Below are 24,417 nucleotides of genomic sequence, written 5' to 3'. Positions count from 1 at the left end.
CCACAGTGACTGTGGCATACAGAAAACTTGGTTTACTTGCAGCGTGTGTGTGTTGCCTTTATAATCCTCATCCAGCATCACGACTACCCACAGTGAGTACCCTGCTCCCCTGCTCTCCCAAGCAACCACCAACACCCCTGAGCCCGGGGCCTTCCCTACCTGTGGAGGGACTAACATCAGGCTGCTTAACTCCATCTGCCCCGGTACTCCTTCAAGCAGCGGCGGTACTCCCATTACTGCAACCCACAGGTGGCGTCACAAACTTCTCTCCTGTAAATACCCCCTTTTCACGGATCAAAGTGTTTGCCAACCCGGTTTCGGGCCCCTTGAGCCACCACGATCCCAGATCCGAGCAGCCCGACCAACACCGGGGTGTTACAGCCAGAGCACCCGCATTTGCAGGGTAAGGGACCGGTAAACCAGGAAACCGATGGAAAACACTGACAGCTGGAATAGTGAGGTTGCACCTGGCTTCAGAAGAAGGAGGACAAAGATAGCCGAAAGAGTAGGCGCCGATACCGGAGAACGGAGACACCCATCAGACCAGTCTGCACCGCACCTTGGGTGAGTATTATAAAGTGATTTTTACGTTCTACACAGCGGCCTGGGCTCTTATATACAGCATGTTAGAATGCTGTATATAAGAGCCCACTGGTGGTTGCCGCAGCTTATAGGCCCCAAATCTGGTGACAGGTTCCCTTTAATGTGGGCCTTAAAGGTTTATTCCCTAAATCATGATGTGGTTTTATAATAATTAACAGCTTACAGAGTATCCAAGTACTGGACACAACTGAATGGATTTAATAACAATTTGCACAGTTGAGCTGTGTTGCCTGCTTCTGAGATATCAGTGATGGGAAACTACAAATGCTGCTCTACTGATGCATATGGCAGAGATTATCTTTTGCTATATGTATCAATAGATCAGAATTTGAAGTTTACATTATTGATATATTTGATACATCAGCATAGGCAATAAACACAGCTCAGCTTTCACTAGTAGTGCAGGAGAGTTGCGCTCTGAGATAAATCAGCTAACAAAGATGTGCGGACACACAGGCAGCTATATTGATGTAGATGACAAATAGTTTTTCCAAAATTCATCAAAATGGGTACACGATGTTTGACAAAATGCAGCAGACTCATCAATAAATATTTTCTTTTACCCTTTGGATTTTTACGTGCCTTTTTACAGTAAAAACGTCCACAATATTTTCAATAAGCCTAAAATGGTGCAAATTTTGCACCTTGCTAGGATGTTAGGAGTCCCAACACACAAACATTTTTACAAGTTTCAAAAAGTTGCAAATCATAAACATCTGGATAACCAAAAAAATAGACCAGAGCAGAAAAACAGACAAAGCCGAGTAAGGTTAACTTGAAAATGGTACAAATTAAATAATGAATAAGATACATATAGAAAAAGGGGTCCTTTATGTTATTTACACATCTGTAAAGCATTTTGCACCAAGTTTGTAATTTGTCTTTTGTGCTCATCAAAAGAGTCAGGTCCAGTCGTGACAAGCAACTCTTTGAAGATGTTGCACAAATCGTTGCAAATTCACTCTAATAGGGGAGTAAAAAAAATAAAAAGTGGCAGTGTGCCGCTCCGGCGTCAGCAGCCGGGCTGCTCGGATCCGGATCCGCAGTGGCTCGAGAGGGCTCCGGACCCGGGGGTCGTGCAGCTCCTCAAACGAAGGGGGGTTATGTACAGGGGATGGTGTGGAAAGTTTGTGACGCCACCCTTGGTGCGTGGTAAGGTGAAGTACCACCGCTGCAATTGGGAGTACCCGGTGGCGATGGTGTGGGCAGCTAGGTGTTTAACCCCTCCACGGGTAGGAGGGATGCCCCGGGACTCGGTGATGGTGACGGGGATGTGCCGTTGGGACGGTAAGGGTCCCTTGTGTACTTACTCAGTCCAATAACGCTGACACCGACAACTGTAGTAAACCAAAGTTCTGGACACCGCTGCCGCTGAGAGGGAGCACGTCTGGGTTCCGTGCCCGTTGGTGTTGCCTGATGATCTGTGACCTTTGCCTTGGCACCTTGTCTTCTAGTTGGTCCCTTTAGTGTGAAACTAATCAGGTCCCACTCCCCAGTGTGGCTAGCTGAGGGAGCTTGCTCTCAGGGTTCACGCTTGGGATTTTCTGGACCGTATGGGTGGAAAGTCCTATCCCCCTCGTTGCGCTAGTACCCCCGATTTTGGAGCGGGTGGAGAGCGGATCTTGAAGGTTCCGTCCTCGTCGGGTAAATTGGCAGGACGCCTGACGCTACTTCCTGACCTAGGGTCCACGTAACCCGTCGTGCCCTGGCCCCTGCCTAGTTATGGCACAAGGCAGCCGGCTGTCCTCCTTGACAGTCCGTGCCCCTTGTCACGATCCCCTGCGACCAGGATCCAGCTCCTACCAGACCCAGACCAATGTCTGCTACCTAGTAGTACCAAGGAGCCTGACTCCTGACCTCCTCTCTCTGTGAGAGCTACTTCTCACTGACTGACTCCTGACACTCCTGACCTCCCCTTAACCAACCCCCCAAGTGGGCGACCCTATTCCACATAGGCCATCCACTGGTGTGTCTGGTGATTTTGGTGCAGAGTGTTCCTAGGATTTTGATTAGCTTGTTCTTGGCAACACCAAAGGTCAGGGACCCGTAACCAAGGAGAAGGTGGATATTGCACAGAAGGGCAGATTGCACAATACCCTGTGACGACCTGATAGTCCAGGGCGTCACAGCAGAACGAATGTAGAAAGAGGTATATTATATTAAGATGCATCAACTATTAAAACTTTGTGTAAGACTCTCCTAAATTTAGCACAAACTGTCTTCAATAGTCTCATACTAAATTCTCTTTTATGTGTTGTATCACATGTACCCAGAAGGGGGCAGCAAGGTATCTCAGTATCTTTACATTTGGATAAGAATAAAAGTATAATGTAATATATACTGTATATACTGTATATATATGTATACACATATACATGGTATGGTAAATTATATAATACATAATAATGTGAGTTTTCAGATCATTGAGCTTATTTGCACCATGTAGTGGAAAACTATCAGAATGTGATATTGCTTTTTTACACTGTTATCATGCACACTAAGGGGTACTTTGCACGTTGCGACATCGCTAGCATCGGCTAGCGATGCCGAGCGCGATAGTACCCGCCCCCTTCGCACATGCGATATCTTGTGATAGCTGCAACAGCAGCTTCACATGCACTTACTTGCCCTGCGACGTCACTCTGGCCGGCGACCCGCCTCCTTCCTAAGGGGGCAGGTCGTGCGGCGTCACAGCGATGTCACACAGCAGGCGGCCAATAGAAGCGGAGGGGCGGAGATGAGCGGGACGTAAACATCCCGCCCACCTCCTTCCTTCCGCATAGCCGGTGGAGGCAGGTAAGGAGATGTTCCTCGCTCCTGCGGCTTCACACACAGCGATGTGTGCTGCCGCAGGAACGAGGAACAACATCGTATCTCCTATTGGTGCGACATTATGAAAATGACCGACACTGCACAGATCACCGACTTTCTTTTGCGATCGTTTATCGTCGCATCTAGGCTTTACACGTTGCGACATCGTTACCGGCGCCGGATGTGCGTCAGTTTCGATTTGACCCCGACGATATCGCAGTAGCGATGTCACAACGTGCAAAGTATCCCTAAGGCTAATTTCACACATCAGTTTTTGGATCCGGCGCAGAATATGCAAAAACTGATGTGCCTGATCATTTTTTTTTGACAGTTCCACAGTTTCACAGCACAATAGTAGTAGAAAAGGCATGCTACAAAAGTGACATCAAAAACACAAAATTATACACCTATGCCTCTGTGTGAACAGAGCCTCTAGAGTTCACGCGTATAGGTAGTGTGGGAACTTGAGTGGAAGTGTGGGAACAGCAGCAGTCTGGTCTCCTTGTCTTCTTCTCAGCTCACAAGGATAAGTGGTGACCACATACGTGGTTCTATTCCACAGATCAAAAAGAGGATTGCAAGGGATTACAAATAAGTGAATTTGCCGAAATTCGAATTTGTATGTTCCGGGAAGTGGTCCACGCTGCCATAGAGCACCCACCAGTGCTCCGCTCACTCCCAAAGTCACCGGTTCTGGCTCCGGTCTTGTCCTCACTCTTTTTACCGTTTCCGGTGTCCACTAGGTCTCGGCACACTTTATGACTTGTGAAGCCCCAAGGGGTCACTTCGATTCACAATATAATGTCATAACATGCGCCAAGACTTAGTCGGCCCTTGAAGCGCTGGCAAAGAGTGAACAAAAGAGCAAACGGAGGAGCACCGGGGAATGGTAGGAGTAGAAACAAGTAAGGGGTCAGGTGAGTATGATATTTTGTTTTTTAACCCCTTGGTCCTTATGTGACGCCCTGGGCAAGCCAGGGGTCACAGGTCACAACATCACATGCACCCCACATTCCCGGCAGGTACACCTAGGCTAACCAAAAATCCTTGTTGCCTTCCTCCAGGGGCTGATGTCCACACCAGGGGGTGGGCCAGGCGGTTGGCTCCGCCCACCGAGGAGTTCACAGCCCTGGAGGCAGGAAAACCAGGCAGTTCAAGCTAGGGGAGTGAAGTAGAAGGAAGTGGTAAAGGAGGACAGTAAGAGTGGCGACAGAAAAGGAACAGTTAAGAAAGCCTGAAGTTGGTCCGGGTGTGTGCCCCGGACTGAGACAGCAAGGTCAGCAGACGGCGGTGATAGTCTGCAGGGGGACTGCTTGGAGGTTGCTGGAAGGACCGCGGACGGGTGGTGACCCGGCGGTACTGGAGCAGTATACGAAGAACAGTCAGCACCAGGGCAGGGGCCTTTCGGATCCCGGCAAGGCTGGGAGTCGCCATAATTTGCCAAATCCGTCAGTGAAGGGGACCTCTGTCTCCTAACAACCAAGTCCCGATTGAAGGCAACAGTCCGACCGTTAAGGGGAGACACCGCCACCGCCAAGGCACCAGTGTCCCAGGGCCAGCGCCTGCGGGCAGGAGAGAGGCTCCTCCGGCTCATGTCCAGGTCGGGGAGCGGGTAACCAGTGGGAACCCATCGCTACCAAAAAGACTTTACATAGGTGCAGGGAAGAGACTGTCACCGCTAACTGCAGGGAACATCAGCACCGCAACCGTCCGAGGGACCCGTCCAACCAGCCGTTTGTTTACCGAGAACTGTGTCGTGTTTACTGGCTGAGTGAGTACCTCCGTGCCGTGCGGCACAGCGCTGCCCCTGCGCCCCTGCACCTCCACAGGCCCCATACCCGCCTGTCCACCATACCAACCCCATCACTGGGCCCCGGGACCACCAAAACCCCTACCCACGGAGGGGCAAACCAACAACTGGCTGCTCCATACCATCACTCCCGGGCTCACCAGAAAGAGCAGCGGTGGTGTCCACTTAATCACCACAACCGTGGGTGGCGTCACGGACAATAAACTATCCCAAAACCCAATCCCCTTTCACTCACGGGCGAGGAGCGCTGCTCGAGTCCCCGGGATCCGGCCCATCGCTCGAGCCACCGAGCAGCAGCAGCAGGCCGCAAAAGCCGCAGCGGCAGCCGGACCCGAGCAGTGGGAGAGCGCAGCGTCCCCTCCTCCTCCCGCGACAACTTGGCGTCACGAACAGGATCTTACTGCTGTGCCGTTGGGTAGAGGTGCGCCTTGTGACTGCCGGAGGTATCCGGCCGAAAAATTTCAGAAGTCGCCATCTTTGGTGCGAAAAGTTCCCGCTCGAGCGTCTTCTCGAGTAGTAGAGGCGCGAAGGCCAAAACCCTGCCCCGATAGAGAAGGGGCCGGAAAGAGGCTAAGGGGGACGAAATGGCGACTGGTCGCATGTAGCCGCGGCTATAAAAGCAGAGACGCCAGGACTCTGCAGCAATACTGGGTTTCTGGAAGGCACGATTGCCAAGATGTACAACCCAACTCCCAACGAGGAAGCCCCCGCGCCCGGCACGGTGACGTGGTTGAGGGACCGGACCGTCCCGCTGAGTAACCGTCTGCAGGCCCACATGCAACTCCTCCTGGAGGAGTGGGAGACCGATATGGCGGACGTGGTGGCTGCTATGCGGAGACGCGAGGTGGAAGAGGATTTGGAGGAGCGGGTAAGAGACCCACGCCCCTGTATTCCCGAGGGATCGGCCATTGAAGCTGAGGGGCCCGGCCTGCCTCCGCTCACCCTGCCTCTAGCCCCGCTACCCGTGTTAGCTGCTGCCGCCCCACCACTAGGCCCGCTACCTGCTCAACCGGTAGCGATACCCTGCCAATCCGCCCCGGCGGACCAACCAGCTGCAGACACTCAGGACGCCCCCGAATTGTTCCCAGGGGAACCGCTAGGACCGCGGCCCCTTAATGAAAATATGCCAGAAGCCCCGGCAGTGATTGTGCCAGACCCCGAGCCCGGGACCGTGGCATGGATGAAAGCCCGGGTGATTCAATTCCACCAACGTCAGCAGGATCAGATCTTCAGGATGATGGAGCAGTGGACCAACGAGGTGGAGATGCTGATTGCAACTGCCCTGATGTATGGGAGGGGAACAGATGTAACAGAACCGACTGGTGACCCACGTCCCTATGTCCTACCAGGACCGGCCGCTGCGGCTGAGGGGCCCGGCCTAGTATCGGCCTATGCATCACCCTTGCCGTTACTTATGGGGCGCCTCAGTGTGAACTCGCCTGATCTGTTGCTCCGTGCTACCGCAGAAGGGTCTGAAGTGCTAGATGCTGGAGGCCAGGAGGCTGCGGCAGCTGGCGGTAACCCGCCTGACGCAGGAACAAGAGATGATGACTCCAGCCCCAGCCCCGGGTCCGCTGCTGAGTTTGAAGAGGCAAGTGAGCGTTCCTGCTATGTAGGAGACCCCGTGGTTTTCCATACCCCGCGTACCGGTGGAAATGGGTACCGGGTACCCCTGTCACAGCAGGCATGTCAGTGCATGTTTGATATGCTGGTGGCAGAGGATGGGTCCGCCTCAGCAGAAGAATCTGAGTAAGGCAGCGGAGCACCGTTGCACCGTCCCCGTTGGGACCAGAAGTCTCTGTGTGGTTGTTTAAAAAGTTGTGAAAATGAAGAATTGATTACCGAACAGTCACCTGATTGCACCGTGATTTGCAACCGGCCGTTGCCGGCACCGTTGTCCCCGTGGGGACCCCTTAGTTGCATAGAGAACTTTCTATGGACAAGCCCGTGAACTTGCATTGCAACCACAGACGCTAGTGACTTGTAAATAAGTTGTGTTACCGTTTCCGCATTTACCGCCTCCGGAGAGGCAGGTTGGAGGGAGGGCCCACAGCAGAGCAGGCTGGGGCCCAGCCACCACAGGAACCAGTGGCTCCCCTCTGGAGGGGAAGGACAGATCCCGCTTGGGTAACTGGTTCAGGACTGGGGTCAAGGGGTGCTGCCTGGGTTTTAGGGGCAGCATCAGGGCCAGGTTGCTTGGGTGGGAGAGAGCGGAGACCGTAACCGTTTAAAACCGTAACGTTTAAGAAATGTGCCTCCCGATGTGGGATGATGTTTTTCTACTTGTATATATGTTACCGTTTTTTTTATCTTTGCAGAAAAACAAAAGGAAAAATAAAACCGGTGTTGGACGGGCAGCCCGAGGACGGTCTGCGTTTTGCTAAGGGGGAATGTGACGCCCTGGGCAAGCCAGGGGTCACAGGTCACAACATCACATGCACCCCACATTCCCGGCAGGTACACCTAGGCTAACCAAAAATCCTTGTTGCCTTCCTCCAGGGGCTGATGTCCACAGCAGGGGGTGGGCCAGGCGGTAGGCTCCGCCCACCGAGGAGTTCACAGCCCTGGAGGCTGGAAGACCAGGCAGTTCAAGCTAGGGGAGTGAAGTAGAAGGAAGTGGTAAAGGAGGACAATAAGAATGGCGACAGAAAAGGAACAGTTAAGAAAGCCTGAAGTTGGTCCGGGTGTGTGCCCCGGACTGAGACAGCAAGGTCAGCAGACGGCGGTGATAGTCTGCAGGGGGACTGCTTGGAGGTTGCTGGAAGGACCGCGGACGGGTGGTGACCCGGCGGTACTGGAGCAGTATACGAAGAACAGTCAGCACCAGGGCAGGGGCCTTTCGGATCCCGGCAAGGCTGGGAGTCGCCATAATTTGCCAAATCCGTCAGTGAAGGGGACCTCTGTCTCCTAACAACCAAGTCCCGATTGAAGGCAACAGTCCGACCGTTAAGGGGAGACACCGCCACCGCCAGGGCACCAGTTTCCCAGGGCTAGCGCCTGCGGGCAGGAGAGAGGCTCCTCCGGCTCATGTCCAGGTCGGGGAGCAGGTAACCGGTGGGAACCCATCGCTACCAAAAAGACTTTACATAGGTGCAGGGAAGAGACTGTCACCGCTAACTGCAGGGAACATCAGCACCGTAACCGTCTGAGGGACCCGTCCAACCAGCCGTTTGTTTACCGAGAACTGTGTCGTGTTTACTGGCTGAGTGAGTACCTCCGTGCCGTGCGGCACAGCGCTGTCCCTGCGCCCCTGCACCTCCACAGGCCCCATACCCGCCTGTCCACCATACCAACCCCATCACTGGGCCCCGGGACCACCAAAACCCCTACCCACGGAGGGGCAAACCAACAACTGGCTGCTCCATACCATCACTCCCGGGCTCCCCAGAAAGAGCAGCGGTGGTGTCCACTTAATCACCACAACCGTGGGTGGCGTCACGGACAATAAACTATCCCAAAACCCAATCCCCTTTCACTCACGAGTGAGGAGCGCCGCTCGAGTCCCCGGGATCCGGCCCATCGCTCGAGCCACCGAGCAGCAGCAGCAGGCCGCAACAGCTGCAGCGGCAGCCGGACCCGAGCAGTGGGAGAGCGCAGCGTCCCCTCCTCCGCCCGCGACACTTATATATACAGCAAAATTATAGCTGATTGGAGTTCATTTTTCTATATTTGCCTAAATCGAATTCCCCAAAATTTTGAGAAATTTTAAACACGTTAGATTTACCCAGAATCGATCCACCCATCTTTACACGAGACGTGATGTACATATGACTTATCTTTTCTAATATCTGAATCACTCCTGTTCATTAAAGGGAACTTATCATGTCCAGAAATGCTATTTACTTGTAGATATAGATATAGAGTTAAAATACTGCCTACCTTAATGGAGGTACAGCTGCAGAAGAAAGTTAACTTTTATCTTCCCTGCAGCCACGCGCTTCCAGTAATTAGAGTGGTGCAAGGAGCAGTTATAGTCACCATTGATAGTACAGTGAGTGCGGACTTAGTCACTTCCCAGTACATTGATTGACAGCCTGCCCTGCAGCTTGTGTGCAGCAGATCTTGACGAGCCCCTCTTAGGCTACGTTCACACATCGTTTTTTTTCCATCACGCATAATCCGGAAAAAAACGGATAAAACGGATCTGCGCTGTATCCGTTTTATCCCCATTGATTTGTATTAGCGCCAGATTGTGCCTGATGGACTTGCGTTGCGTTTTGACTGATCCGGCGTAATTACTCAATGCGGCGGCCGGATGGAACATCTTATTGAACGTTTTTTGTCTCTGAAAAAAAAACCGTATCGCACCGGATCCGGTACGATACGGCGTGATTTACATTGGAAGCCTATGGACGCCGGATCCGGCGCGATGCGGCATGAAACGGATGCGGCCGCCAGATCCGTTTTTTTTTAAACTGAGCGTGCTCCAATTTATTGTAAAAAACAGATCCAGCAAAAAAAAATGGATGCAAAAACGGATGTGCCAGATCCGTTTTTTGACGCATCCGGTATACCGGATCCGTCAACAAAAAAGGATCCAGTGCATCCGATTTTGCATATTCTGCGCCAGATCCGTTGCATCAGGCACACGCCGGATTGTGCCTGATGCCAAAAAACGTATTTGTGTGAACATAGCCTTAAGGCCCCATCACACGCAACGACGTATCTAACGATATATCACCGGGGCACGGATTCCGTGACGCACATCCGGCATCGTTAGCGACGTCGTTGCGTGTGACACTAACGAGCGACCGTTAACGATGGAAAATACTCACCAAATCGTCCATCGTTGACACGTCGTTCATTTTCAAAAAATCGTTGATTGTTGAGGACGCAGGTTGTTCGTCGTTCCCGTGGCAGCGCACATCGCTACGTGTGACACCCTGGGAACAACGAACAACAGCTTGCCTGCGGCCGCCGGCAATGAAGAAGGAAGGAGGTGGGCGGGATGTTACGGCCACAAATCTCCGCCCCTCCGCTTCTATTGGGCGGCCGCTTAGTGACGCCGGTGTGACGCCGCACAAACTGCCCCCTTAGAAAGGAGGCGGGTCGCTGGCAACAGCGACGTCGCTAGGCAGGTAAGTCCGTGTGACGGCTCCGAACGATATTGTTATATATATGGCAGCGATTTGCCCATGACGCACAAACGACGGGGGCGGGTACGCTCGCTAGCGATATTGCTGCGTGTGACGGGGCCTTTAGTCCCCCCTTTGGCCATAGTAACCCCCTGCAGATGACCTATTGTTTAAATCAAAAGTTTTACTAGGTTAAAGGTATTTAATATTTGATTATGATTTTTTTTCAATTTTCCACATCACTATTTACATAAAAAAACCTCATTTTTTTAATTTTTGACATCTGCCACTAGGTATAATATTAGAATTCTATTTCCTCTTCTGTACAGGCAATTTTTTCAGCAGCATCATTATCGCCACAGACAAGACTACAATGACAGATTGTTACGTCACCACCAGAGTCCGCTCCATCGACTTCTGCTCCGATCGCCAGGCGACGCCGTGTTCCTGCCGTGGATGGTGCTGGTGATGGGAGAGGAGTCGATGCCGGCGGCGCCGGTGGGCGCAGGCTCCATTCATCCACTGGTCTGGGTTTCCTGGGGATCTGCAGTGCCACTGGCTGACTGTAGGTGGCGGGTGTCTCCCAGCTGAAGTACCATCATTCAGCTACAGCCAATGGGAAGACACCACACGCTTTTTAATTCCCCTCCTGTCTGCTGACCACTGCCAGAGCTAGTTCTGAGAATTCTGGCTCCTGTTTTTTCCTGTGATTTCGTGTGCTGATTACCGTTTGTTTCCTGACTACCCTTCTGCCTGCTGTTTTTGTACCTCGCTGCCCGATCCAGTTTTGACCTCTGCTTGTTTCTGATTACGTCTTTGCCTGCCGATTCTGTCCCTGTTCTGCTATTCCTGGTTTGACCCTGCCTGACGACTACTCTCTCAGACTGCGGCCTTCCACAGGTAGTGATCACCAAGGCAGTGTGAAATTCCAAATCCCTGTAGAGGGGTTAAAGGGTTTTAGGGTTCTGGGGGTCCTGCTTGGCGAGTGGCTTCCCTCTAGCCTGTCCATTACAGCCTGTCTGAGTCTGTGGATCTAGGCAGGTGTTACACAGATAACACCTTTATATACAGTAGACAAAAAGACTGACGGCACTCCCAACATACAGTCTAAACAGGTGCAAAACTGAACATAACATATAATAACAATAAAAGACAGATGCACTCTGATATGCTAAAGCATGCAAGCAATGAGTGCAAGAATATAGATATGCTTTACAGCTAAAGGAAATCTAGGAAAAACTGAGATATTTAGCATACAAAAATGGCCATTTCTATCTCTGCCCAGACTGCTGAGACCCCACCACCATATCGAGTGTCCCATGCCCGAACAAAACACACCAATGTAGTAAACCAAAAATGAACTTTATTGGAGAGATAACCAAATATGTACAAACTCTCATCTTTTGTTGGGTTGGGGTCGGTCACAGCTTTTGAAATAACAGGTATAATTAACCAACCAAATATACCATGTCAACGAGGCGTAATGCCAGGCCGGACTCCCGGCGCAATCAGCCTTCGCTTAACATCCACCATTTTCGACCACTGACCGCTGTGACTTAAACAATATAACATACCACAAAAGGGGAGGGGGGGTGGGCCAGCAGCGCAAGTGTGTCCGGGTATCCAGCAGCACAGCAGCGTCCGGGTCTCAGGCTGAGGAGAGACCGAAGCCAGGAAGTAGGGGGATTATATAGGGAGAAACAGTAGGAGGGGAAAAACAGTGGGATTGGACAAACGCAAGGGGGACGGATTCGGGCATGGGAGATGGATTTAACCCTTTATAAACGGGGCTCAGCAGTCAGGGTGCATTCAGTGTAGCCCCACTGACATGCCCCACAGACTGCTGAGACCCCACCACCGTATCGAGTGTCCCATGCCCGAACAAAACACACCAATGTAGTAAACCAAAAATGAACTTTATTGGAGAGATAACCAAATATGTACAAACTCTCATCTTTTGTTGGGTTGGGGTCGGTCACAGCTTTTGAAATAACAGGTATAATTAACCAACCAAATATACCATGTCAACGAGGCGTAATGCCAGGCCGGACTCCCGGCGCAATCAGCCTTCGCTTAACATCCACCATTTTCGACCACTGACCGCCACGGAGGAGCAAAAGTCGCTAGACTGCGCTCCGACCCCCACCCATGATAGATAGCACAACCCCGTCCTGAGGGCCCAATAAAAATTGCATACTGGAGGTCTCGTCCGTTGCACCGCTCCCTGACCAACTCAAAATATAAGAATGGCCCAACCGCCACACTACCAAACGGGCAAAGTATCAGCAATAGAATTACAAACCGAGAACATGACGGGTGCGAAAAACAGGTGCGAAAACAGATGTTAGGGTCAAGCATCTAAGCGCTAATGCTTTAAATGACTTAATTACCAGGGGTGAATACATAAATGTTATGGCAATAACTACGCACATGTGGGCAAGGGTGTACATGAGGCGGCAAAACTGGGCGGACAAGAGAAAATCATCCAAAAAAGGGGTTGAAAACAATTAAGAAAATGATGGCAGACAGGTGAACTTATAAAATACGAAAAAGCGACTTGGTGTCAGGAAAAGAAAACAGGATCCCGCCAATTGCAATTCAACGTACAGCATTTGAAGGAATACGGTGAAAAATCCGAATCCGCTTATGGATTGGAGCAAACGAAGGATGAAAATTAAAACAAAAGTGAAGCCAAATTACCGCTGAGCAGCTGCTCCTTTATTGGGTATCGGTCAAGCCATGTCGCCATCATAAGGCTCACTGGCATCGTTATTTGGCCTGTGAAGTGGCGTTGCTGGCAATTTTGCAGATGGCTGGGGGCACTGGGCTGATGCGTGCGGTCCACCACAAGCGGAGCACTCGTGCTTAAATTTACAAAGGCCAAAAAAGCGGCAGTGTCCTTCATTGAATAACCGACACGTGGCAGGTCTACGACCGGCCACTGAGCCGAAGCCGGCAGAGGTACTATGAGGCACAGAATGAAAGGGGTTATAATCTGTCTGGGCCAACATTAAACGCAGCCAGGTGTCCGTGGCTTTAACTCCCCAGCCCAACTGGGGTTGAAGGGCTAAACGACGACGAAAATCCTCATCGTAGCGCCACCAGGCTGATCCCGCATGAGCTTTATAAGAATTATATATGGTGTCGAGATATATAAACATCTCGGCACAGCGCTCAGGGTGCTTTTGTCCCATGACACAACCCATGACAAAAAATGCCTGAAGCCAATTGTTAATGGACTTCTCCACTTTTGGCGTCCCAGCAAAAGGATGATCAGATGGACGCCACTCCTTATCAATTGTATGCTGATCGGTCGAAACTAAAGACCATATATCAACATAATCGTTCGCCCAAATCTTCCGGACGGTCTCGTCAGTCAAGTGGGATCCCAAATGAGGAACGCCACAAAAGAAAGCGTCCCTATGAATATCGGAGCGAGGCGGAGGGTTAGATTGTATAAGAGGTTGACCAGGAGATGAAGGGCCAACTAAAATATTCCCCCCCGCCGCAGGCTGCAAATTATCTAAAAATGTTTTAATAGCCGCTGCCATACCCGCACTATCCCCCCCGGCCCCCGAGTATCGATACTCACCAGCATCCGGGAGGGGAGCGTCAGAAGGCTCCAGTACAGGATCAACAAATGCCACAGGCTGCCGACGTGCTGAGGGAATAACAATCTCCCCCTGAGAAGGTTGGTAACGACGGCGGTGATGCCCATGGGGCACGACTGAGGAATCCGGTGTAGTGGAAGTAGAACGCCACCCCGATGAACGAGAATGGCGGCTCCTCCAAGCGGATTGGGAACGACGGGCGGAATGGCAGCTACGTCTGCCACGTGATCCAACAGGGCGTACGTGCCGGCGAGGGGTGCGAGGGGGTGACGGCGAGGAAAGCGAGGAGGAGCGGTTACCGCGCCCACGGTGGCTACAACCGAGGGCCGGTGTTCCAGCAACCACCTGCGTTGGACCAGCAAGATATGGTGGTTGACAGACTGGGGCAGGTGCACCTGGGGCAGATGGGGCTTGTGGGTTGAGGGCAGGCACTGCAGGGTGCACACCTGCAGCCTCCTGCTGTAATGGCGGCAAGGCCAGCAGTGGGGGTTGTGAAAAGGGGGTAGAAGGGCTTATTAACGCCCTAGCAGCCAGGGGTGCATCATGTTGAGGAGACTGGGGTGGGGCGTGGGGGTGCACCATGTGTGCAGACCCCTCTATAGACGAGGGGCCGCAGACATGGCGACCCGGCATTAAAAGTGGTGATGGAGGATGTAGGAATGGTGGTTCGGGTAGGCAGGGGTTAACTACCACCGGCCGTGGCTCTACACTGACAGGGAAACAGTGCCTGCGTGCATCAGCCACGGCCGGAAGCTGAGAGGGGGTGAGGAGCTGGGAGGGGATGAGGGGGGAGGAATCCACATGCATTGGTGTTACAGGGGGGTTAACAGCTCCCGACTGCAGGTCCACGCAGACAGGATGGTAGTCCCGCCGGTGCACAGCCGCTGCAGTCGGGAGCTGGGTGGAAGTGGGCTGTACTGGTCGCGAGGCGCGCGCACGAGAAGCGCGCACGCCCCGCGATGCCATAGCTCCCGACCGCGGATACACGCAGCTAGGGAGGGGGTCCCGGCTCACAGCCGCCGCGGCCGGGAGCCGGGCTGAAGTGTCAGGCACTAGGCGCGAGGCGCGCGCACGAGAAGCGCGCACGCCTCGCGATGCCATAGTCCCCGACCGCGGATACACGCGGCCAGGGGGGGGAGTCCCGGCTCACAGCCGCCGCGGCAGGGAGCCGGGCTGAAGTGTCAGGCACTAGGCGCGAGGCGCGCGCACGAGAAGTGCGCACGCCTCGCGATGCCATAGCTCCCGACCGCGGATACACGCGGCCAGGGGGGGGGAGTCCCGGCTCACAGCCGGCGCGGCCGGGAGCCGGGCTGAAGTGTCAGGAACTAGGCGCGAGGCGCGCGCACGAGAAGTGCGCACGCCCAACGACTTCCCAGCTACCGACCGCAGGTCCACGCTACCAGAGGGACAGTACTGGCGTGTAGCCCCTGCGGTCGGGAACCGAGGTGGGTTTTGGGGGGCTAGTCGCGAGGCGCGCACACGAGAAGTGCGCACGCCCCGCGACATTATCGGTGTAGGACTCAGGCGCTCCGGCGGACGGGTACGCCGAGCGGACCGCCTACCGCCGGGAATCGCCGCCTGAGCATCAGGAGGGACGGGACCTGGCACATCTAAGAAAGTGGTAAGCCAGGCGTCACCATCCCTCCTGATTCTGTCCCTTATGGCAGCAGCCAAATTGTCGGCCATCTCTCACCAGCAGCGCAAGTGTGTCCGGGTATCCAGCAGCACAGCAGCGTCCGGGTCTCAGGCTGAGGAGAGACCGAAGCCAGGAAGTAGGGGGATTATATAGGGAGAAACAGTAGGAGGGGAAAAACAGTGGGATTGGACAAACGCAAGGGGGACGGATTCGGGCATGGGAGATGGATTTAACCCTTTATAAACGGGGCTCAGCAGTCAGGGTGCATTCAGTGTAGCCCCACTGACATGCCCCACAGTAGCCACGTCAAGGCATATCTCATATACTGGGAACCTGCACTGAACTGAAGCCTCTCTCTCCTGGTTACAAACCTCCATATGTATGGGCAAGTAGGGACCTGCTATTAGAGTATAAAATCACCTGTGGATAATGTGGGAGGGGTGCACAGTTAGAGGGCATAACTCCATAATCTAGACAAAAAGACTGACGGCACTCCCAACATGCAGTCTAGATTATTGAGTCATGCCTTCTGACTGTGCACCCATCCACCTTTAGCCTCAGGTGATATTATTCACATGGAGGTTTATAACCCAGAGACAAGCTTTAGCTCAGTGTAGGTTCCCAGTATACAAGATATGCCTTGACGTGGTTACTGGGCAGTTATAGAAATGGCCATTTTTGTATGCTAAATATCTACATTTTTCCTACATTTGCTTAAGCAGTAATACATATCTATAGTCTTACATTCATGGTTTGCATGCTTTAGCATTTCAGAGTGCAACTGTCTTTTTTTGTTGCTATTTGTTGATCCTATATACAGTAGATAACACAGGATCCACCTTTCACAATAGGTGATGTCACAGCTCACCTCCTCCTCCCATTCAATGACTGATAACTAGAGTTGAGCGGATTGCTAATAATTCGGCTCTGGCGGATCAGTGGCGGGTTGACAACGAAGTCCGAGATCCGTTCCGGAATCCAGGCCAATATATGTCAATGAGGAGCGGAATCCGGAGAGAGAGAGAGAGAAAACATAAAAAAAAATGCCAAATCCGGATCGTGCACCCGGAATCCCGTGTCTGGGTCGGATCCGGATCTACCACTGAAACCGCGCGGATCCGGATTTTTCCAGTCCGGGTCCGCTCAACACTACTGATAACACCTCTATATACAGTAGATAACACAGGATCCACCATTCACAATAGGTGATGTCACAACTCACCTCCTCCTGTACAATGACTTATATCATGTTATGTTCTGTATATAGAGGTATTATCAGTCATTGTACAGAAGGGGGAGGAGGTGAGCTATGACATCACCTATTGTGAATGGTACATCCAATGTTAACTATTGTATTTAGAGGTGTTATCAGTCATTGTACAGAAGGGGGAGGAGGTAAGCTATGACATCACCTATTGTGAATAGTAGATCCCATGTTATTTAAGGCCCCGTCACACTAAGCAACATCGCTAGCAACATCGCTGCTAACGAACAACTTTTGTGACGTTGCTAGCGATGTTGCTGTGTGTGACATCCAGCAACAACCTGGCCCCTGCTGTGAGGTCGTTGGTTGTTGCTGAATGTCCTGGGCCATTTTTTAGTTGTTGCTGTCCTGCTGTGAAGCACAGATCGCTGTGTCTGACAGCGAGACAGCAACAACTAAATGTGCAGGCAGCAGGAGCCGGCTTCTGCGGAGGCTGGTAACCAATGTAAACATCGGGTAACCAAGAAGCCCTGTCCTTGGTTACCCGATATTTACCTTTGATACCAGCCTCCTCCGCTCTCACTGTCAGTGCCGGCTCCTGCTCTGTGCACATGTAGCTGCAGCACACATCGGGTTAATTAACCCGATGTGTGCTGTAACTAGGAGAGCAAGGAGCCAGCGCTAAGCATTGTGCGCTGCTCCCTGCTCTGTGCACATTTAGCTGCAGCACACATCGGGTTAATTAACCCGATGTGTGCTGTAACTAGGAGAGCAAGGAGCCAGCGCTCAGTGTGCGCTGCTCCCTGCTCTCTGCACGTGTAGCTCCGTGCACTGGTAACCAAGGTAAATATCGGGTTGGTTACCCGATATTTACCTTAGTTACCAAGCGCAGCATCTTCCACGCGGCGCTGGGGGCTGGTCACTGGTTGCTGGTGAGCTCACCAGCAACTCGTGTAGCGATGCTCCAGCGATCCCTGCCAGGTCAGGTTGCTGGTGGGATCGCTGGAGCGTCGCAGTGTGACATCTCACCAGCAACCTCCTAGCAACTTACCAGCGATCCCTATCATTGTTGGGATCGCTGGTAAGTTGCTTAGGGTACCTTCACACTTTAGCGATGCAGCAGCGATCCGACCAGCGATCTGACCTGGTCAGGATCGCTGCTGCATCGCTACATGGTCGCTGGTGAGCTGTCAAACAGGCAGATCTCACCAGCGACCAGTGAACAGCCCCCAGCCAGCAGCGACGTGCAAGCGACGCTGCGCTTGCACGGAGCCGCCGTCTGGAAGCTGCGGAGACTGGTAACTAAGGTAAACATCGGGTATGGTTACCCGATGTTTACATTAGTTACCAGTGTGAGCAGGGAGCAGGGAGCCGCGCACACTGAGCGCTGGCTCCTTGCTCTCCTAGCTGCATTACACATCGGGTTAATTAACCCGATGTGTAATGCAGCTACATGTGCAGAGAGCAGGGAGCCGCGCACACTGAGCGCTGGCTCCTTGCTCTCCTAGCTGCTGTACACATCGGGTTAATTAACCCGATGTGTACAGCAGCTACATGTGCAGAGAGCCGGAGCCGGCAGCACAGGCAGCGTGAGAGCTGCGGAGGCTGGTAACTAAGGTAAATATCGGGTAACCACCTTGGTTACCCGATGTTTATCTTGGATACAGCTTACTGCAGCTGTCAGACGCCGGCTCCTGCTCCCTGCTCGCTTCATTTGTCGCTCTCTCGCTGTCACACACAGCGATCTGTGTGTCACAGCAGGAGAGCGGCTTTGAAGAAAACGAACCAGGGCTGTGTGTAACGAGCAGCGATCTCGCAGCAGGGGCCAGATCGCTGCTCATTGTCACACACAGCGAGATCGCTAATGAGGTCACTGCTGCGTCACAAAAAGCGTGACTCAGCAGCGATCTCGGCAGCGAGCTCGCTGTGTGTGAAGCACCCCTTAGTGTGACTGGACCTTTACTGTATAAAGATGTGTTATCAGTCATTGTACAGGAAGGGGGGAGGTGTTATCAGTTATCTACTGTATACATAAGTGTTATCTACTATTCACAATAGCTGATGTCACAGTTTATCTCCTCCCCTACCTTGTGTAATGACTGATAACACTTCTATGTACAATAGATAACACAGGATGTACCATTCACATTAGGTGATGCCTCAGCTCACTTCCTCCCCATCCTGTAAAATGAGTGATAACACCTCTATATACAGTCAATAACAAAGGATCTGCCATTCACAATAAGTGGTGTCACAGCTCACTTCCTCCCCTTTCTGTACAATGACTGGTAATACCTGTATATATAGGAGGTAACACAGGATCCTCCATTCATATTAGGTGATGTCACAGTTCACCTCCACCTTCTGTACATTGACTGATAATACCTCTATATACAGGAGGTAACACAGGGTCTACCATTCACAATAGATTATATCACAGCCTACCTCCTCCTCCTGTACAGTGACTGATAACACCTATATATACAGTAGATAACAGGCTCTACCATTCACAATGGAAGATGTCACCCAGATTAGAGCATGCCCAGAAAACGCTTCTATACAAATAGTCTTGGTCAGGAAGTAAGAGTCTAATATTAGCCCTGGTGGGTAGTGTGAAAATTGCAATTTTTTTTTATTTGATATAGATTATAATACGAAAAATAAAGACAATAAATTAACAACAACAAAAAAATAATATACAAACAAACATAAAAGTCTGATTTAAACAATAGATCATTTTCTTGTGACACATTTCCTTGAAAGAAGCTTTGTCAGGAGCTTTATGGCTACTGTATTAGTGTCAGCATCGGGCAAATTTACATTCTAGGCTGTGGATAGAAGTGCTCAGAAAACAAAGGGCATTGAAGTCTTGCACGTTCACCTTGCTTTAGTCGCCATAATGCTCCTGACAAACCCCCATTAAAAGGGTTAATCCAGCTTCAGCAAAAATTTAAATTTTTGTTTACTAATTTTCCAAAATAGTTTCTTTATGAACTTATCCCCTATTTTCAAAATCTCTACTTGCTGTCATATACCGTGTTTCTCCGAGAATAAGATAGGGTCTTATATTATTTTTGCTCCAAAAGATGGGCTCCTGTTAAGTTCTTTTAGACTCTTGCAATTAAGAGACCTTTGGTCGCATGACCTGATGTCACAAAGGTCCTTAAACAGTCCTATCATCAGGATATAAACACTGGGGCCTCTAGGAGAGTGGGGGCCTTGTGAAATTGCCCAGTTTGCTCTCCCTTGTCCCTAATGCCAGTCTGTCTCCTGTTCTGTTCTGATAGACTCTTGCAATTAAGAGACCTTTGGTCACATGACTGTGAAGTCATCAAAGGTCCTTAAACATCTTAAGCTTGAAATACAAATGTTGGGGCCTCTAAGAGAGTGGGGGCCCTGAGAAATTGCGCAGTTTGACTCCCCCTAACCTGTTAAGTTCTTTTAGACACTTCCAATTAAGAGACCTTTGGTCACATGAGGTCCTTAAGGAGGTCACAAAGGTCCTTAAGCAGTCTTATCTTCAGGATATAAGCACTGTGGCTCCTAGGAGAGTTGGTGCCCTGTGAAATTGCCATGTTTGATCTCCCTTCTCCCTAGTGCCAGTCTGTCTCCTGTTCTGTTCTTTTAGACTCTTGCAATTAAGAGACCTTAGACATGACTGTGAAGTCATCAAAGGTCCTTAAACAATCTTAACCTTGAAATACAAATGTTGGGGTCTCTAAGAAATAATACAGTTTGACTCCCCCTAACCTGTTAAGTTCTTTTAGACACTTCCAATTAAGAGACCTTTGGTCACATGACGTGACATCACAAAGGTCCTTAAGCAGTTTTATCATCAGGATATAAACACTGGGGCCCCTAGGAGAGTGGGGGCCCTGTGAAATTTCCCAGTTTGCTCTCCCTTTTCCCTAATGCCATTCTATATCCTGTTCTGTTCTTTTAGACTCTTGCAATTAAGAGACCTTTGGTCACGTGACTGTGAAGTCATTAAAGGTCCTTAAACAATCTTAACCTCAAAATACAAATGTTGGGGGCCTCTAAGAGAGTGGGGGCCCTGAGAAATTGCACAGTTTGACTCCCCCTCACCTGTTAAGTTCTTTTAAAGACTTACAATTAAGAGACCTTTGGTTACATGACTGTGAAGTCATCAAAGGTCCTTAACCTTTACCTATCCAATAAAATTTCCTGTTCTGCTCATTGAAATCCTATTATAATTGGGGGAAAAAACATCAAAACAGAATTTTGCAATATGAATGCATTTTGTAAAATAAATCAACAGGAAATCAATTTAATCACATGTGAATGATAAACAAGGCAGTGGCCCGACAAAGCAGCGTAACGGAATTTTTGGAATGTCCCCCCCCCCCGGGGACTCAGAATAGGAAAAAGTTAAACAATCTTAACCTTGAAATTCAAATGTTGGAGTCTCTATGAGAGTGGGGGCCCTGCAAAATTGCGCAGTTTGACTCCCCCTATTGCTGGTGCTAACTGTAACTAGGGCTTATTTTTTGGAGTAGGGCTTATATTTTAAGCCTACTCCAAAACTCCTGTAAAATCATGCTAGGTCTTATTTTCGGACCAACAGGGTAATAGCCACTCATTGCAGCACATAATACGCCGTCCATCCCGTGACCAGGAGGGACTTTTATTAACATGGAGTAATCAATGAGCGTTCCTACTGAATGACAGCAAGCAGAGTTAGTGAATATTGCCTGGAACTGGTACATACATTATAAAGTCTATGATAAACTTTATTTGCTAAAACTGTAATACCCTCTTATCAACATACATCGGCCATCGGGACTCTCATAATTAATGAACACGGTCAATGTGGTAAGTAACATGGAAACTTGAAGAAGTCATCTATCATAGTCGGCTGGACGCTAAGTGTTTCAGTCATCTCCTGTTGAAGTCAATTGGAGCTTTGCCCAGAACAGCCGGAGCGAGGACAGATGAATCACCACCAGCAAACTCATTTCACTTGCTCTCTTCGCCTTAGAAAATGAACTTTATAAAATGTTTTATTTAATATTGAAGTGTAAAAAGTCACTGTTGGCTTCAGAGGTAAAGTTTATGTTCAGTTCGGGGAGGGAGTACGGCTCCAGGGCTGTGTACTTGATCTGGAAGCCTCCTCCGGTGATGGATCCGTCTGACAAGAACTTTAACGTCATGACATTCCCTGAAAAAGAAGTGAAAAAGAAAACGTCACCGGGGTATGAGTAAGGACTGGTAATATTTTTACAACTCTGTTTGGGTGCAAATCTTCAGTAAAATGATAGAATAACAGCCGTGATTGATTAGTACATGTAATTACTTGGTACTGGAGAAGGTTTCGTCATGTATTCCCAACGCCTGGTGTGCGGCGGCATTCTGCTGTTTGGGCTAAATCGCAGTATCGTTTTCTTTTGCTTTCTGAATTACAGAGATATTTTCTAATAGACATAATATATCTATCCACTAGTGATGAACGGGCACTACCATGCTCGGGTGCTCGGTACTCGTAACTAGTGATGAGCGAGCACTACCATGCTCAGGTGCTCGGTACTCGTAACTAGTGATGAGCGAGCACTACCATGCTCAGGTGCTCGGTACTCGTAACTAGTGATGAGCGAGCACTACCATGCTCAGGTGCTCGGTACTCGTAACTAGTGATGAGTGAGCACTACCATGCTCAGGTGCTCGGTACTCGTAACTAGTGATGAGCGAGCACTACCATGCTCAGGTGCTAGGTACTCGTAACTAGTGATGAGCGAGCACTACCATGCTCAGGTGCTCGGTACTCGTAACTAGTGATGAGCGAGCACTACCATGCTCAGGTGCTCGGTACTCGTAACTAGTGATGAGTGAGCACTACCATGCTCAGGTGCTCGGTACTCGTAACTAGTGATGAGCGAGCACTACCATGCTCAGGTGCTCGGTACTCGTAACTAGTGATGAGCGAGCACTACCATGCTCAGGTGCTCAGTACTCGTAACTAGTGATGAGCGGGCACTACCATGCTCGGGTGCTCGATACTCGTAACTAGTGATGAGCGGGCACTACCATGCTCAGGTGCTCAGTACTCGTAACTAGTGATGAGTGAGCACTACCATGCTTGGGTGCTCGGTACTGGTAACTAGTGATGAGCGAGCGCTACCATGCTCGGGTGCTCAGTACTCGTAACTAGTGATGAGCGAGCACTACCATGCTCAGGTGCTCAGTACTCGTAACTAGTGATGAGTGAGCACTACCATGCTTGGGTGCTCGGTACTGGTAACTAGTGATGAGCGGGCACTACCATGCTCGGGTGCTCAGTACTCATAACTAGTGATGAGCGGGCACTACCATGCTTGGGTGCTGAGTACTCGTAACTAGTGATGAGCGGGCACTACCATGCTCGGGTGCTCTGTACTCGTAACTAGTGATGAGCGGGCACTACCATGCTCGGGTGCTGAGTACTCGTAACTAGTGATGAGCGAGCACTACCATGCTCGGGTGCTGAGTACTCGTAACTAGTGATGAGCGGGCACTACCATGCTCGGGTGCTGAGTACTCGTAACTAGTGATGAGCGGCACTACCATGCTCGGTGCTCTGTACTAGTAACTAATGATGAGCGGGCACTACCATGCTCAGGTGCTCGGTACTAGTAACTAATGATGAGCGGGTACTACCATGCTCAGGTGCTCGGTACTAGTAACTAATGATGAGCGGGCACTACCATGCTCGGTGCTCTGTACTTGTAACTAGTGATGAGCGGGCACTACCATGCTCGTTGCTCTGTACTTGTAACTAGTGATGAGCGGGCACTACCATGCTCGGTGCTCTGTACTTGTAACTAGTGATGAGCGGGCACTACGATGCTCGGTGCTCTGTACTTGTAACTAGTGATGAGCGGCACTACCATGCTCGGTGCTCTGTACTGGTAACTAGTGATGAGCGGGCACTACCATGCTCGGTGCTCTGTACTTGTAACTAGTGATGAGCGGGCACTACCATGCTCGGTGCTCTGTACTTGTAACTAGTGATGAGCGGGCACTACCATGCTCGGTGCTCTGTACTTGTAACTAGTGATGAGCGGGCACTACCATGCTCGGGTGCTCTGTACTAGAAACTAATGATGAGCAGATTGAGAATGGAAGCTGCTTGTTTCGAATACCAAGACCCCTGAGCATATGAACGTGAACTCTTCTCTGAAGTCTGTAGGTGTGCTCTCAGGGCGTGATAGGAATAGTCATTTTGCAAAGCTTGGAGACCACTTGTGCGGGGATTATTCTGTTCTAACTTTTTTGCCACTAAGTACACGTTAATGTGCACTTCAGCAGGTAAACAGGTTGTGTAAGAATAAGTTTAGGATTTATTGCAGGGAGCAGAATACATATCAGATATAAGATAAGTATTATACATAGCAAATGGATATCAGCCATTGGTGAACCGATTTAATGTTTAACTAAAAATGAATGAATTGTCAAACAATAAGTTTTTAGCTAATCTTTATTATTACCTGTGCTGATGATGTCATCGGGAAGCATGTCGCCACAAAATCTAGAGAAAAGAAGAGAACATTTCGTTAGTTTTGCATTACCGGCTTTTCCGTATTCCTGCACATGTTTAATCATTTATGTGATATATATATATGATATATTTATCGGTCTCCGAGCCACACTTAGTTCTTGTCATGCGCCGTCCT

The 24,417-nt window shown here is 50.5% G+C and overlaps 1 protein-coding gene across 1 annotated transcript in view; it reads right to left on the bottom strand.

Moving 5' to 3' along the window:
• Window positions 1–19,441: 19,441 nt before the first annotated feature.
• TNFAIP6 (TNF alpha induced protein 6) overlaps window positions 19,442–24,417 on the bottom strand; it is a 75,353-nt gene continuing 70,377 nt past the window's right edge. The window contains exons 5-6 of the mRNA XM_075318816.1: window positions 24,232–24,272; window positions 19,442–21,929 (exon numbers count right to left, since the gene is read on the bottom strand). Coding sequence (XP_075174931.1) covers window positions 21,772–21,929; window positions 24,232–24,272 — 199 coding nt within the window. The 3' untranslated portion in view covers window positions 19,442–21,771. The remainder of the gene's footprint in view (window positions 21,930–24,231; window positions 24,273–24,417) is intronic.

This window comes from Anomaloglossus baeobatrachus, chromosome 7, assembly GCF_048569485.1.
Source record: "Anomaloglossus baeobatrachus isolate aAnoBae1 chromosome 7, aAnoBae1.hap1, whole genome shotgun sequence".
NCBI classification, from domain to species: Eukaryota; Metazoa; Chordata; class Amphibia; order Anura; family Aromobatidae; genus Anomaloglossus; species Anomaloglossus baeobatrachus.
Note: the sequence above shows the minus strand (reverse complement) of the source record. Positions and strands in the feature narration are given on the sequence as shown.